General features: G+C 39.7%; 2 protein-coding genes across 3 annotated transcripts in view; one reads left to right on the top strand and one right to left on the bottom strand.

Moving 5' to 3' along the window:
- The window catches only part of NAA15 (N-alpha-acetyltransferase 15, NatA auxiliary subunit), an 84,452-nt gene extending 83,966 nt beyond the window's left edge, over positions 1-486 (bottom strand). The window contains exon 1 of one of the 2 annotated variants that reach the window (XM_074272612.1): positions 123-486. In XM_074272612.1, coding sequence (XP_074128713.1) covers positions 123-176 — 54 coding nt within the window. In that variant the 5' untranslated portion in view covers positions 177-486. The remainder of the gene's footprint in view (positions 1-122) is intronic. The other variant, XM_074272613.1, reaches the window with a different exon arrangement.
- Positions 487-6,271: 5,785 nt separating this feature from the next.
- On the top strand, positions 6,272-16,028 carry NDUFC1 (NADH:ubiquinone oxidoreductase subunit C1). The gene is made up of 4 exons (XM_074272611.1): positions 6,272-6,421; positions 8,614-8,717; positions 13,289-13,373; positions 15,759-16,028. The coding sequence occupies exons 1-3, from the start codon at positions 6,352-6,354 to the stop codon at positions 13,346-13,348; spliced, it is 234 nt and encodes a 77-aa protein (XP_074128712.1). The 5' UTR covers positions 6,272-6,351; the 3' UTR covers positions 13,349-13,373; positions 15,759-16,028.
- Positions 16,029-16,453: the final 425 nt, after the last annotated feature.

Here is a 16,453-nt window from a genome sequence, read left to right as displayed (position 1 = left end):
GGCCGCAGGGCGGCCGGGGCGCGAGGCACGGACGCGAGGGGCGCGCGCGGGCCGGGGCGCGGCGACCGCCGGGCGGCCGAGCGGGAATCGCGGCGGAGCCCGGGCGCGGGGGCTGCACTCACCAGGATCCGCTTGAAGAGCGCGTTCTCCTTGGGCGGGAGGCTCACGGCCGGCATCGTCCCGGCTCCTCCCGCGGCTCCCGCCGCTGCCGCCCGGCTTCGGTCGGGTCTGTCTGGGGCGCTGTGGGGGTGTGTGTGTGTGTCCGCCGCCGTCCCCCGGCTGCCTCCTCAGCCCGAGCGCCCGCCGCCGCTGCCGCCGCGCTGTGGCGCCCGCCCGCCCGCCGGCCTGGCTCCCTCTCCGCCGCCGCTTTTCTCTTCCTTTGCCTGTTTCTGCTGCCGCCGCCGCCGCCGCCGCCTCCCCCCGGCGGGTCCCCGTCGGCGGTTCACGTGGTAACTGAACAGACCGACAGAGGTAGCCAAAATGGCGGACGCGGAGGGCTTTCCCACCCGGGTCACACCTCGTATCGCGCAGGCGCCGTGACCTCCTTTCCCTTCTCGTCCCCTCCCCTTCCTATCCTTCCTAGTCCTCGTCTCCAGTCCCGCCCAGAGCCTCTGGGAAAGGGTGGGTGAGGTGCTGAGGCCGGGGAACCGACCGGGGCGGGGCTGGCCTGCCCTTCTTCTTCCTAAAAGAAGAACTCTCCCACTCCCCGCCTGAGCCCGACTGTCCGGCCCCAAACTCGGGGGCTGGGGACGGAGATGGAGTGTGCCTCCCACTCCAAAAGTTTAAAGGTCTCTGGGGGGCGGTCCTGTGCTGGCGCGGCGGTGGCGGGAAGAGCCCGGAATGTCCCGGCGGGACAGCCCCGGGGACGCCGCTGTCCCCGGCAGCGCCTCGGAGCTGCGCCTAGTTGGCCATTCCGCCTCCCTGCTGGGGTGCGCTGGACTTGCGGGGCACGTGCAACTACTTTAAAAAGCTAGAGACAGTCTTCTGGGTTAGGAGCCGGCCAGAACTTCTAGGAGAAAATTAAAATGGTGAGAGGGGACGGGACTTGAATGGCCAAATAAACTGTGGCACTGGAATGTAAGGAAATAGTACGGTCAGAAAATGGGGCTGTGGAGGAAAGTCATAAAAGCTGGGGACTGTTCTCTCTTTTTAACCCTCACATCGGCCCAGTACGGTGGGTGCTGTGACGAGCCCCTCAATCCTTAGAGCTGTTTATGCAGTTCCTTGGTTAGGGTCCCACGAGTCTTGTCTCCCAGCCCATCACCCTATCCCGTAGAGCACGCAGCTAAACAAATGAAATGACAAGCAGGAACCAGAAAAATGAGACACTTGACTACCCGTGTAAAGGGAAGGACGAAGATCTCCGAGTGACTGAAAAAAATGCTTTCAGAGTGAAGAAAAAGAAACATCTACCTGCAAGTGGGCAGAATGTTGCATAGAGAGATACTATCACTGTATCTTTTTTTTTCTACTGTTTCTTTGTTACAAGATTTGATTCAGGGTGAGAGAGAGGAAAGAAAAATTACTATGATGTAAGAATGAAAAATAGTAATAAAACATTGCATTTTATGAGAATGGCTATTGAAAAAGACTCGAAAAAGTTCCTGAGGCTGGGGTTAAGTGACTTGCCCAGGGTCACACAGCTAGAAGTGTTAAGTGTCTGAGACCAAATTTGAACTCAGGTCCTCCTGAATTCAAGACTACGCCACCTAGCTGCCCCTCAAAAAATAACTTTATTAGGAAGAGTTACTAAAATATAAGGTCCGGGGTAATTTCATTTTTGCCTTTGTATCTCCAGAGTCTGACATAGGATCTAATAAATTTGTTGACTTGAAGTAGTAATGACTTCAGAGAGCATGGTGTTATAGAAAGTTTGAAACTCCAAATCATGCAGTCTTATCTATGACCTAGGAGTTCTTGAAATCAAATAATATAGCCTGATATTTTAAAGTACAAAGAAATATATCTATTTACAATTTAATCGTATATTTTATCAAATTTATCAGATTTCAGACTTCAAGCTTAAGTATTGGAAGATGATTTTTTTTTTTTTTTTTTGCATTGACACCTTTATTTCCATTGGATGAGCTTTTTTGGGGGGGGAGGGGGTGGTTTTTTAACTTGTGATTTTTAGTACCAGATTAAAATTGAACACCTGCACAGGCGAACTTTATGTAGTTTGGCAAATGTGATTTTGTTTCTATGACAAAGAGATAAATAGCCTCCAAGCCTCAAAAGATTTCTGGGCTCTACATTTGTCCAGATAATATCACAGTTAAAATGCATACAAGTTTATTTAAGCAGATAGCATCGGTCTAGTCACACAGTCTAGTGGCTTTGATAGCCTGAGCTCAACAATAAAATAGCTATGTTGATAACTACCTTCTGAAAGCTGGAGATTCAAATTAACCTCAGTTATACTGAATGGCATTCTTCTATCCAGGTATTCACAGAAAATATGACTATCCCATGCCTTTGTTTGATGCTACCAGGTGAAATACAAATAGTAACTGTTATATTTTTGCAAACTTGTTGTTTCCTCATCTCAAAAAAAAATTTTAAACACAATTATTTCATTTGCAAATTCTTCATGTAATTCTGGGAATAGAAATATATACTATTTCATTTAGTAATACCTTCACTAAAAATTAAGATTTTTTTAAAGTATCACAAACACCATAGAATCTAGATGTAGAGAAAATAATTAGCCTTAGTTGTGTTAGCATGAAAAGTAGACATAAAATTTAAATATCATGGAGATTATATCAAAGCTAGGTAACCCAAGTGGAGATAATGACTACACTTAAAAATAATGACAACACTTTACAACAGCTTATTAAAAACTCTTTCCTCCCAGTAGCTCTTTGAAATGGCAAAAGCATTATCTCCATTGTACAGAGATGAATAGAAACAGTACAACATATTGTGTACTATGCTGGCCTTGAAACTCAAGAAAATCTATGTATAAATTCTACCTGTGACACTTTGTGGTCTTATAACCTAGGCAAATTGATTCCCTCAAACAACTCAATAGGACTTCTCTGTCATCACTGGGTTCTCAGTGGAAGGATTGCCCATTTTAGGAGTTCCCCACTCTGATGAAATTGAAGCTCTTCTGAATAGTGAGGAGCAGATGATAGCTAATAACTTATATAGTGTTTGCTATGTGCCAGGTGCTTGTATAACAGAACTTGTCCAAGATCACACAGCTAGCTTGTCTGAAGCTGATTTGGGACTCAGGTCTTCCTGACTACCCTAGGGCTTTTATCCACTATATAACCTAGGGACCTAAGATAGGAAACATGTTCAAGAAAAGTGTATGATTTGGATGTGGTCACACAGCTAGTAAATGAGGATTTAACTGAGGTCCCCAGCTCCAAGTTTTTCATATCCATTAGAGAATCTAGAATTGAGAGTCCTTAGAAAAGATCTAGCTTTATCCTCTATTTTTGCAAATGAAGACACTAAGGCCCAGAGAGATCGTAAAAGCCAGCATTCAAACCCACATCTTTACTCCATAGTTCTTTCCACTATGGCACACTGCCTTGTAGTTTGGGTTTAAATTGTCATTTTAGATCTGGTTTCTAATTTTTGGCATCAGTGTATTTTCAAGCATAACTTTCTATTCAAGTAGCCTCCAACTTATTTCGCATTACTCCATCAATTTCTCAAAAATCAATTTCTCAAAATTTATAGTAAGAGAGAAGATGGAAACTCTAGTAAAAAAATAAAATCAATGAGGGCATAAGGGGTGAGTTTTACTAGCAGCCTCAAGGCAACTGATAATTTGCTTGTTAAGCTTGAATACTCTGACACATGGCTTCTGTTTAAACCTGTTAGATAGTGAATAGGGGCTGTGTTGTAGCATGCTTCCTTCCAAATGAGGCCATAGGAAGGATATATACACTAACTTGCTGAGAAGACAAAATTATAATTTGAGAGCTAGCCACTGACTCAGTAAATTGGTGGCTGGTTTGCTTACTTGAGCTTAAGACCTAGGGGCCCAAACTCATTGCAAAACTATAAAGTGACTCATGTGTCATCAATCCATTGGGTAGGCAGTTTTATATACAGATAAGCCAGAAAATCTACCATGGTCCTAATTGTTTAACTTTGTGGTCAGCAATTCAAACAAAGTTGAAGTAGACCACTAACATATAATTTATATTTCCTGGGCTAAAGGAAAAAAAGGGTTTTAGTATATTGCTTTTACTGATATTAACAAATTTAATAGGCAAAAGTCACTATGATAAAAGAGAAAACATAATGGAAATTAAAGTAGGGATACCTGAATTTGTGGAAGGACTCAATGACAATCATTTCAATTAATCTACAACCATTTGTTAAAGGGCCAGGCCCTGCCCATCTTCTACTCCCGTAGTCTCTATAGGATTGTGAGAAAGGCAATTTAGGAGTTTAAATAGCTACAGGCTTTAACATCTTTATTACTTTATGCAGAATGGTAGATAGTATAATACAAAAAAGGTTTATCTGAAAAATAATACAACAGAACTTGAACAAAGAAGCCGTTTTAGGATCAAGGAGTATTTCATAGATTCATAGATTTATCCTTGGGAGGGATCTTAGAGATCATCTACAACATCCTCATTTTACATCTGAGGAATCTGGAATTCTGAAAGGCTAAGTAATTTTCTCTGGGTATTTGAAGGGAATATAGAGATCATCTGGTGCAAGGGTTCTTAACCGAGGTTCCAGGTCCCTGAGGATCCTTCAAATCAATAACTTGTCCCTCTTAAGTGCTGCAGATATGAAAGTCACAAGACAGTCTCTGCTCTCAAGGAGTTTACAATCCAATAGGGGAAACAACGTAAACAAATATATACAAAGCAATACCTGCATAGAATAGGAAATTGTTAAAAAGGGAAGGCATTAGAATTAAGAGGGGTTGGGGAAAGCTTCCAGTAAAAAATGGAGCATAGATGGGAAAGAAAACCTGCAAATCAGTACTTGGGGGAGGAGAGACAGTATTCCAAGTTTGGGGAACAACCAGAAAAAACGTCTGTAAATCAAAGAGCAGTCTCGTTGCCGGATAAATTCCAAGCATTCTTGGGGAACATTATGATTTTCACTCATCTTCAACCAAAATTTAGCATTTCTTTCAATGGCTTAAAAACACTGTTCTGGAGAATGGCTGAATAAATTGTGCCATATGAATACTATGGAATATTATTGTTCTATAAGAAATGACCAGCAGGATGATTTTAGAGAGACCTGCGGAGACTTACATGAACTGATGCTGAGTGAAATGAGCAGGACCAGGAGATTATATACTTCAACAACAATACTGTATGAGGATCAATCCTGATGGACGTGGCCCTCTTCAACAATGAGATGAACCAAATCAGTTCCAATAGAGCAGTAATGAACTGAACCAGCTACACCCAGTGAAAGAACTCTGGGAGATGACTATGAACCACTACATAGAATTCCCAATCCCTCTATTTTTGTCTGCCTGCATTTTGGATTTCTTTCACAGGCTAATTGTACACTGTTTCAAAGTCCAATTCTTTTTGTACAGCAAAACAACTGTATGGACATGTATGCATATATTGTATTTAACTTATACTTTAACATATTTAACATATATTGGTCAACCGGCCATCTGGGGGAGAGGGTGGGGGAAAGGAGGGGAAAAGTTGGAACAAAAGGTTTGGCAACTGTCAATGTTTTAAAATTACCCATGCATATATCATGTAAATTAAAAGGTATAATTTAAAAAAACAGTATATTAAAAAAATTTTAAAACACCGTTCTGAGAAGGGATCCATAAACTTAACCTATAAGGCAGGCAGGTGGTGCCTGGAGTCAGATCTGAATTCAAATCCAAACCCAAAGGCTTCCTAGCTGTGTGACCTTAGACAAGCCCCTTCAATGCTGCCTGCCTCAGTTTCCTTTTCCATAAAATGTAGATAGCAATAGGAGCAATCAAGGTCGTTGGGAGGAACAAATGAGATATTTGCAAAGAGCTCAGCACAGAAGCCCAGTACATAAGTGGGTTTTCCTTCCTTCGCCAATGTGCCAAAAGTTAAGAACCCCTCATTTAGTCCACCCAAGGATGGGGTGGCTGTACAATCTAATCCAAACTTCCAGAGGCCGCATGGCGAAAGGGACTGTGTGAGGCTGGCCCAAAGGGAAGTTACTCTTTTCCTGTTTTTCACCCTAGAGCCGGGACCGATAAACCGAAGCGGAAAGGCGGTGGGGCGGGGTCGTGGGTGGAGCCTGCAACCGCTAGCATCACGAAGCCCCGCCTCCAGCTCGGTCCGAGACTAGGCGGGGCTTTACCGGGATCACGTGCAGGAGGTGGCGCTCCAGGACGACGAGCGAACCAAGATGGCACCGTCCCTGAGACAGCTGCCGCAATTGTCCCGGCTCCTCTCCGGGACCCAGCTTCCACGCCACAGTGAGTTTCCCCCGGCCCGCTACGCTTCCCGCGGACCCGCTCCTCTCCTGATCCGGGGGGAGGGGGGAAGCGAGCGTAAGAAGGACGGAGGCCCGGCCTTGTCCATGACCTTCGGCCTGAGTCGCGTGAGGCCCACCACACGCCCCTCAGCCGGGGAACTTTACCCCGCGCCTACGGCCATCTCAAGTCCCACCCATCCACTGTTCATACTTTTCGATTAACCTCAGTTTCCTTTCTCCATTCCCCGGAAAAAGGGGCGATAGTTGTCATTAACACCAGTTCTCATTTGCACTTGCAAAGTCCTTGATGGTGTTACTCTTCCTTTGCAGATGGGAAAACTGAGCTTAAATGACGTGCCAGGGTCGTCCCGCAATTAAGCATCTAAAGTTGTCGCATAAATGAACCGCCCATCTTTTAGTAGTTAAAGCTAGCCCGTGTGTGATGCTGCGACTTTAAGTGCCTGCAGTGTGCATCAACGCCACGGACGCCCCTCGGGCGCTCCCACAGCATCAGTCCCCCTGGCAGGAGGGCCCTTGTGCTTTGCAAAGTGCCTCTCCTACCTCCGTGCGGAGGATCTGCTGTTGTATTTAATGATATTCACATTTTACAAATAAGGAAACAAACTCAGAGTAGGGCAGTGGTAGAGCACCTGAGTCTGGAATCAGAAAGGTCTGAGTTCCAGTGCAGTCTCAAACCTTTACCAGCGGTGACTCCGGGCGAGTCACTTACACTTCATTTGTTTGTTATTAGTCTTATTACATTCAGTTATTAGTAGCCAGCTCTACAGAAAAGTGAGCTGTTAGTGCTGGCCGCGAGGAGGCGCCCTGTGCACCAAAGGCCTAAATTCCGTCTCAGACCTTTACTAGCTGTGATTTCGAGCGAGTCATTTACACTTAATTTGTTATACTTTATTCGTCTATCAAAGGCTTAGTCAGCCAACTCTGCAGAAAAGTGAGCTGTTGTTATTATGGGTCTCAAGGGGGCACCATGGTACATCCAGCACTGGGCCTGGGGTCCTTTCCCGAGTTCTAACCCAGCCTCAGACACTGCCTAGCTGGGCAAGTCACAAGCCCCTGTTTGCCTCAGTTTCCTCATCTGTCAGAGGAGCTGGAGAAGAAATGGCAAAATGCTCTGGTATCTTTGCCAAGAAAACCCCAAATGGGGTCAGGCAGACCCAGACAAAACGATAAAAATCATTTGTCAGGAATTAGAGATGAGAGTAGCTTTCCTTCAGCCCTCCTAGGCCTTCTTGGGCTTTTGCATTCACAACATTGGATCTCTGCGCCATAATGAAGGCGTTCCTTTACGTTGCCCCGGTAGTGCTCTAGGCTTCCTAAAGGCCGGGCTCACACCTTTCCTGCTAGTGAGGCTTTTCCTCATCTCCACCAGTTACTAAGTGAATGTACTTTGGAGAGTTTTACTGGAGAAGTCCCTTCATCTCTCAGTGCACACAGACTACTTTCTAAGGCTGATTTGTCTTGGTAGAAGGAGTTTCTCTACATGGGTAAGATCATGGATCTGTTTCTTCCACCAAAATATTTTAAATTTAAGGACAACTTATTTTTCCCCGATATAATAAAAGCTTCTTGAGAGCAGGGATTGCTTTGGTTTTGTCTTTGTGTTCCCAGTGTTTATAATTGTGCTTAATACATCAGGCACTTAATAGATGCTTCAGAAGTGAATTGAGGAATAAGACGTCTACACAGATTTTATTTTTATTTTATTTTTATTTTTTTGCTGAGGCAATTGGGGTTAAGTGACTTGCCCAGGGTCACACAGCTAGAACATGTTAAGTGTTTGAGGCCACATTTGAGCTCTGCTCCTCCTGAATTCAGGCTGGTGCTCCCACCCAGCTGCCCCACCCACATAGATTTCAAAATTCGCCCTGTTATACATAAATGTTTTAGAAGATGTGAGACAAGTAGATATGTTCACAGGGTTAGACAGTTCCTAAATGCAAAGCCAGACTACATGAACTACTGAGGCATGACAAACCTAATGCTTTGTATTATTACTCAATGCCAATCTCCCACATTCATTCTGTTCTTGACATAGTCTAAAATGGGCTCATTCAAGGAAATAGGCCTTTTTACCATGAAAAAAGATTGCCTGGAAAGACTGTCAGCTAGTTATATTAGTTATAAAGAAGTCATCAATTACATTTAAAAATGCATATTTGTTTCCTATTTCAGCTTTGGTTCGTTCAGCATTTTATGTTCGGGAAAATATAAATGACAAACCCAAGTGGCTGAAAGTAATACTTACCTTGGGCACTACCGCGGGCCTGTGGGCCTTTGTAAGTATTCCCTTCTACAGAAGCAAGTTAGTCAATATGGGATACGCAAGCATAGTAGTGGGGAATAAAAGTTGTTGTCAGAAGGAAATTGCTGGTTGACAGACATGTGTAAATAACAGAATTTTAATAAAAATTCAGAAAATTTCAGGAAGGGACTATAAGGGACCATCTGCCCAAAACTGTATTTCAAAAAGAATTTCCTTTATGACATAGCTTACAAGTGGTCATGTAGCTTTTGCTTTACTTTTGATAAAGGAGAATATTTTGCCCCCAAAAACAGCTTGTTCTGCTTTTTAATAACTCTGTTAGAAAGTTTTCACATCAAGCCTATTTGTAGCTTCAGCCCATTCCAACTGGTTCTGCCCCTTGTGGCTAAACAGAGAACAAATCTTACCCTTCTTAAAAGTGACCTTCCTTCAGATGTTTAAAGATAATTGTCTTTCCCTCTTCACCTCTAAGACTTCTCTACTTCTTAAACTGATCATCATCTGTCATCAACTTTATGTATCCTAACTGACCTCTGGACCTAGTATGGCTCATCAGTGTCCTTTCTAAAATGTAGTGATCAGGACAGAGTAGGGCAAGACTTTCACCTCCTTCCTGAAAGCTGTGCCTCTTGTTGACCCCAAAGATCATAATTAACTTTCTTGGCTGTCATGTTATACCACTGACCCATGTTGAATTTAAAATTCAGTAATACCCACAGATCTTTTTTCATATAAACTATATAGACATGCTTCCCCTGTCTTGTAGCTTTGAAAGTGATATTTTGAATTCATTTAAAATGACTGAGGTAATATATGTTCAGTGTAGAATAGTTTCCTTCCTAAAAGGGAAGATAAAGCACGAGGAATGATTTTGTAATATAAAATCTGTAGACAGAAACATTCCCAAAGTGGAAATACAAAGACTTCTTTTTATATTCCTGACAGTATCCAGGAAAGGAAAAAGAATAGGTGTAGGAAATTGATCCTTTTCAGTATTTCTTGCATATCAGAATTGTGTTAACCTTATCAGCTGACATCTCTTCCAGACTTACTGTTTTCTCTTTATTCTGCCTTTTGTTAGCCTTACTGTCCCCTACTGCAGCCACATCCAGTGGTTGCAGAAAAAAGCAAAAACAGTTAACAGGATATAGAAATGAAATTCCATCATTACAACTCTATAGCGGATCTTCTTTCAGATTATACCCTCTCACCATGGGTATCTTTCAAGGTACTAGCCTAAAAAATTAATCCATTGTGTGAAAACATTCCTATTTATAATTCAAAAGTTTAAATCATCCCCAATATAATTACAAATACCCCCATACTTAGATCTGTCATTTCCTCCATAAATGTACATCATAACTAATGTATGCTTTTTAACCTGTATTGTCTCTACCTTTCAAAGGTCTTCCAAAGTGGATCCAATTCAAAGTCCTAGGAATTTCCTTCTAGACCTACAGAGTTTTGGCCTTTCCCCTTGCTCTTCTTCCTCTGTACTATTTCACAGAGTGATCTGATCAGCTCCCACAAATTGAATTACTGTCTCTATACTGATGATTTTCAAATCTATCTGTTCTGCCCCAAACTCTCTGCTCACTTCATCTCACATCTATCTCTAGCTGCTTTTCAAACACCTTGAACTGTATGTCCGTTAGGCATCTTCAAGTCAATATTTCAAAAACCGAACTCATTATCTTTCCTCTTAAATTTGTCCACACCTTGACACATCCCCCATTCCACCTTCCCCTTACTTTGGAAACAACACCATCCTCCCGTTCCCTCAGGCTCACTTCCTAGAAGTTATCCTTTCAGCTTCCATATCCAGTGTACTGATAAGGTCTTTTGATTACATCTTAGCAGCAGCTTCAAATACATCCCTTCTCCTCTCTGACACTGCTCCCACTCTGGTGGAGGCTCTCATCACCTCACACTTGCATTATTGCAATAGGCTGCTGGTAGGTCTGTTTGCCTCCAGTGTAGACAAATTTAAGAGGAAAGATAATGAGTTCAGAGCCTTTCTAATCTGGCCCCCTCCCACTATCCTAGTCTTCTCACACCTTACTCCCCAACATACTCTTCAGTCTGCTGATACCTGGCTATTCCACAAACAAGACACTTCATCTGCTGACTGTAGGTACTTTCTCTGGCTGTCCCTCATGCCTGGAATACTCTCCTTCCTCTGCTCCCAATATTGATCTCCTTGGCTGCGTTCTTTTTTTTTTTTTTTTTTTTTTTTAATATTTTTTTTTTAGTAGTTTTTATTTACCAGATATATGCATAGATAATTTTGCAACATTGACAATCTCCAAACCTTTTGTTCTAATTTTTCCCCCTACCCCCTACCCCATGGCAGGTTGACCAATACATGTTAAATATGTTAGAGTATAAATTAAATACAATATATGTATACATGACCAAACAGTTCTTTTGCTGTACAAAAATAATCAGACTTTGAAATACTGTACAATTAGCCTGTGAAGGAAATCAAAAATGCAAGAGGACAAAAATAGTGGTTCATAGTCATCTCCCAGAGTTCTTTCCCTGGGTGTAGCTGGTTCAGTTCATTACTGCTCTATTGGAACTGATTTGGTTCATCTCATTGTTGAAAATGACCACATCTGTCGGAATTGATCATCAGATAGTATTGTTGAAGTATACAACGATCTCCTGGTCCTGCTCATTTCATTCAGCATCAGTTCATGTAAGTCTCTCCAGGCCTCTCTGAAATCATTCTGCTGATCATTTCTTACAGAACAATAATATTCCATAACATTCATATGCCACAATTTATTCAGCCATTCTCCAATTGATGGGCATCCACTCAGTTTCCAGTTTCTGGCCACTACAAAGAGGGCTGTCCTTGGCTTCTTTTAAGACAAAACTAAAATCCCTTCTTTTACTGGAAGCCATCTAATTTCTTAATTCCAGTGCCTGCCCTCTATTAATTATCTCATTTAATTTCTTCTTTATAATTATCTCACTTTGTATATATTTGCTTGCATCTTGTCTAGTCCATGAGATGATAAGCTCCTTGAGGGCAGGGACTATCTTTTACCAACTTTTTTTGTATCTACACCACTTAGCATATTGTTTATCACCTAGTAAGTGCTTAATAATTGTTTATTGATTGATTTATGGACCTTAAAACTGGATTGTTGTAATCAACATTTTTATGATAAATACATGACTAGAAATTATAATTGCAGTTGAAAGGATCTCAAAATAAGACAGGCAAATAAGAACTTGTCTAGTGACATAGAAAAAAAAATTTAATTGAAGCTTTTTATTTTCAAAATATATGCAAGGATAATTTTTTATCATTGACCCTTGCAAAACCCTGTGTTCCAACTTCCCCTCTTCCCCACACTCCATCTCCCAGGTGGTATAGAAATTAAAAAGAAAGCTCATATTGGGGCTTCTTTCTTCCATATTTTCTTCCATTATTTCTTTCCATTATTTCTTCATATATTGGGGCTTCTTTCTTCCTTCCCTTTTCCTCCTCTAAACTCTTACCTTTTTTATCTTATCTTGAGTTTTCTCAGAGGGGTAGTTGAAAAAGAGAGCAGAAGGAGTTGAAGGTTCCTTGTTTCTTCCTTAAAGAATGATAAAATCATGAATTCGTGCTTTTTAATATTTGTTTATAATAGGATTTTATTTTACTTGAGTAAAAGAAGGAATCTTTCAATTTGCTTCACATCGGTTTTAGTTAAAAGTATTTGGTTTACAAAAATGGCACAGAAACAAAAACTGGAGGATGGAAGATAATAATTAGAACATGACAGGGAATAAAAGTGTCGAGTCAAAGCAGATGGGTGATCATATAATTTTGACAGCGGTACCAATATATATTTTATAACAGGGCATGAGTTGTCTTTCATGACAAGAACTCAGAAGTTTAGAAATATCAACTCCCTATTCTCTGTTCTAACCAGTTGTAGTTATAGCATTTGTTAATTGATCAAAATATGTCTTGCAATGTTATTTCCATGCATTTCAACTCATGGGATAGATGAACTGACTTTATAATATAAAGTAAAATTCCTTTTTATGGAGCAGCTAGATGTTGCATGGCTAGAGCACTTCTTAGCTGTATGACCCTGGGCAAGTTACTTAATCCCAATTACCTCACAACCACCATCACCACCACTACCACACACCCCCTGCCCCCCCAAAAAGAAAGAATTTCCTTTTATTTATCCTGAATTGAATCTTTCAGCTTCAAAGGATACTTTTTAAAATTCTCTTGCACCAAAATTTTATAAATAAGTGTTCTGTCCATCCTGGCCATATCATGCATAATTCAAAAATAAATCCTGATTATTTTAGTTTAATCCTAAAAAATATAATTCTTGATAGATTTCTCCTTTGAAATTTCTCAGGGAAACACCTTTCAGCAAAGAGGTGATAGATCACAGGTATGGAATGAATAAAGCTTACATCTTCAGATATAGCCAATATTTTGGTTTGTTTTTGCTTGACTGTATTTATTGGTTTTAAGAATAAGGGGCATAAGGGAACCATTAAGAAGAAAAAAAGGTGATGTGTAAACTGTTTTTCTATTTTTAACTATCACTTGTCTTCTAGCTTCTCCAACAACACCAAGAAGATATGTTAGAATATGAAAGAAGAAAAGGACTACAATAAATTATTTGAATTTGCTTTTCTGCTTGTAAGTACATAGGAGTTTATAAATTAAAGAAATTTTTGCCAATTTCTCTATAAAACTATAGCCACGGTTTCTCTTCTTGTTGCTTCATTAACACTTAGATCATTTTTTTTTTTTTTTTTAATAAAATCCTACTTTAATACTTCCTCAAGGTGCAAGAGTGAGCTGTGTTCTTTGCTGATAAAGCACCCATTTTACAGGTATACCATTGCAGGAACAATCTAGCTAAGTTTGAACATATTCCCCACTAGGCTGGCTGGAGGGTGATGAATATTTTAGTCTCAAAAATCATCTACCAATTTTCAGAAGGACTATATTCTTCAAATCTTTGAAGTATTGATTTATGTCCAAACTTTTTAAATTGTAGTATTCTCTTCTTTTTGGGGGTATTTACAAATATCTTTTATTCTTATCATTGCTACTGCACAAGATCATATAGTTATTAAATATCCGATACAGTTTTAGATTCTAGGTCCTCTAACTTCAAATTCAGTGAGTGGTTATATTTCCCCTACACCATACTCTCATGCACTCTCACACAGGTACTCTACATATACAAAAAGCCATCCATTACACAAAGATCTATTCATCATTCATTATGTGGAAAGTAATATGATGGGCCCTGGGCCCTGGGCGCCCATTTTACCAAGGTAAAAAAAAGAAACAATCACTATCCTCTAGAGGGACAATTTTTGTTTTCATCTTTGTATCTCCAGAGCCCTTAAGCATTGTTATATATAATTTACTCTTCAGGCTAGATCTGTGATTTCATTAGTACAGGAATGAGGAAAAGGAAGCTCCCTTTACCAGTATACAAGTGCAGCCTCAACTTACAGCCTCCAACACATATTTCCAGCACTAAAAGATGAAATGTCTTGCCCAGAATATGTCTGAGGCAGGATTAAGCCCCGTGGTTTTCTGACTTAGAGTCTCTGTCCACTAGGCCATGCAGTCTCAATAATCTTTTCTTAAATTTTTATCATTTAGTATATGATTGGGCCTATATGGGAAAATGTAATTTAAATTACTAATGAGTCAAAACCATAGCTGACTGATTAAAGATGATCAATACTGAAGCAGAAAACATTAACTTTAAAGCCACTTACATGATAATTTGTGAATTTCTGTACCTTTAAAGTTTAAGTTTTGTTCTCCAAATCAAGTTCTTTTTGTTTTATCACTCAGTTTCCTTTTCTTTCTACCACCTACTTATTCAGTACTTCTTCATAAACATTAAAGACTAGAAATAATGGTTACTAATCACTTAGCAATAAATATACACAAATTATTCTCTCCATGCCCAGAATTATAGTTTGGGAGTGGGTAGGGTTTGACACAGCAATAGAAAGGAAATTAAAATATAGTACCTGATCTCAAATAATTTCTTATTCTAGTTATAACAGAAGAAACTATTCAATTCAGTATATACCTACTCTGTAGCAAACCATGAGGGCACAGTGAAGTTACCAGAAAACATAAGTTAAAATAGTATACAAACATTTATACACCATATTGTTGATTAGAGAGTACAAAGAAAGAGTGGGTCCAAATGAGTTGAGGAATCTTTCTTTGAGAAGGCAAGTCTTATGCCATGATAGAGAAAGTGATAAATTATGCATATTATTATGCATATTTAATATAGATGTGATTATATCTGTTTCTGCACATAATGCATATACATAGAAAACATAGGTAAGGTGACACATATATCAAAAATAGGAAGTAGACTCAGACTCTGAATTTCAGTACCCTAGATCAATGATAACAAGCTCAAATATGTAAGTGTATGTACATATATACATACAATATGCAACTTGCATATTGGCTTAGTTTTTTTAATATAATGTCTGTTTTTATTGTTTTGTTTTGTTTAATATTTCCCTGTTGCCCTAGTTTGGGAAACCCTTTGAAGAGTTGTGGCCCACATATGGTGTGTTTGACTCCCTTGACCTAGGCTACCATTGTTATTTTACCATTATAAAGGTTTGACTAATTAAAGAATACTGTTCCACTGAGTGTGGATCATACCATAACATTTTCACTTCTTTTGTTATTTGCTTGAATTTTATTTTTTCTCATTTTTTTCCTTTTTGATCTGATTTTTCTTGTGCAGCAAGATAATTATATAAATGCTTATGCCTATTTTGGGTTTACATCTATTTTTATCACTGTTAACATATATTGGATTACTTGTCATCTAGGGAGGGGGTGAAGGAAAAGGGGAGGGAATTTGGAATACAAGGTTTTGCAAGGGTCAAGGATGAGAAATTATTCTTGCATATATTTTGAAAATAAAAAGATTCAGTAAGAAATCAATTAATTAATGGGGGGGATGAAAGAATATTGTTCCAGACTAATACTCTTTCTTTTTTTCTTCCATGATTTTAGGTGCATTATAAGAAGTGATGGCAACCAGTTTGTCGGTCCATTGAATGATATTTTACAACTTATGTTAGGATTTCTCTACAGTGTCACAGAATGTACAAATAAAAACTTATCTGAAAAAAGGATGTCTGCCCACTTTTCAAGTTACATCCATCCTATCAATTTATAGAAAAGAAGTGGTATTTGTGTAGATGAGAGGGATTTTTACTTATACTTGAAAAGCATTAACAGAAATAAGCAAATTAAGAAATTCAATAAAAATTAAAAATAAGAGCCACTGCTTGAAATTGAACAATGGTAGTTAATATTTTATAGCACTTATTTTTCATCATCAGATACAGCTTTGCTATGACAGGGGTAATTCAAAAAGTTGGTGGCAATTTTCTTCTAGCTAGTAGTTTCAATATCATTCTGCCAAGCTTTTTATTTTTTCCTTATGTGAGGTTGTATTTCATATTCAGAATGTTAATTATTTAACAGTTTAGTAAATTGGAAAGACAGTGATTCTTCTAGTAAATCAGAAAAGGTCTATTTTCTTCTACCATAGCCATTTGGAGTCACGAGAACTTAATCTAGCATCCCATCTTTATTCTTTGGAAGCTTAATGACTTACTTTGGAGTTCCTATCCTTTCTTCCCTGTTTAAAGGTGCTTAATGCAACCTGTTAGTTCTTTTGGATCTGTTTTATAATCTCATAC

Source organism: Sminthopsis crassicaudata, chromosome 6 (genome assembly GCF_048593235.1).
Source record: "Sminthopsis crassicaudata isolate SCR6 chromosome 6, ASM4859323v1, whole genome shotgun sequence".
Classification (NCBI taxonomy): domain Eukaryota; kingdom Metazoa; phylum Chordata; class Mammalia; order Dasyuromorphia; family Dasyuridae; genus Sminthopsis; species Sminthopsis crassicaudata.
This window is presented reverse-complemented; position numbering and strand designations above follow the sequence as displayed.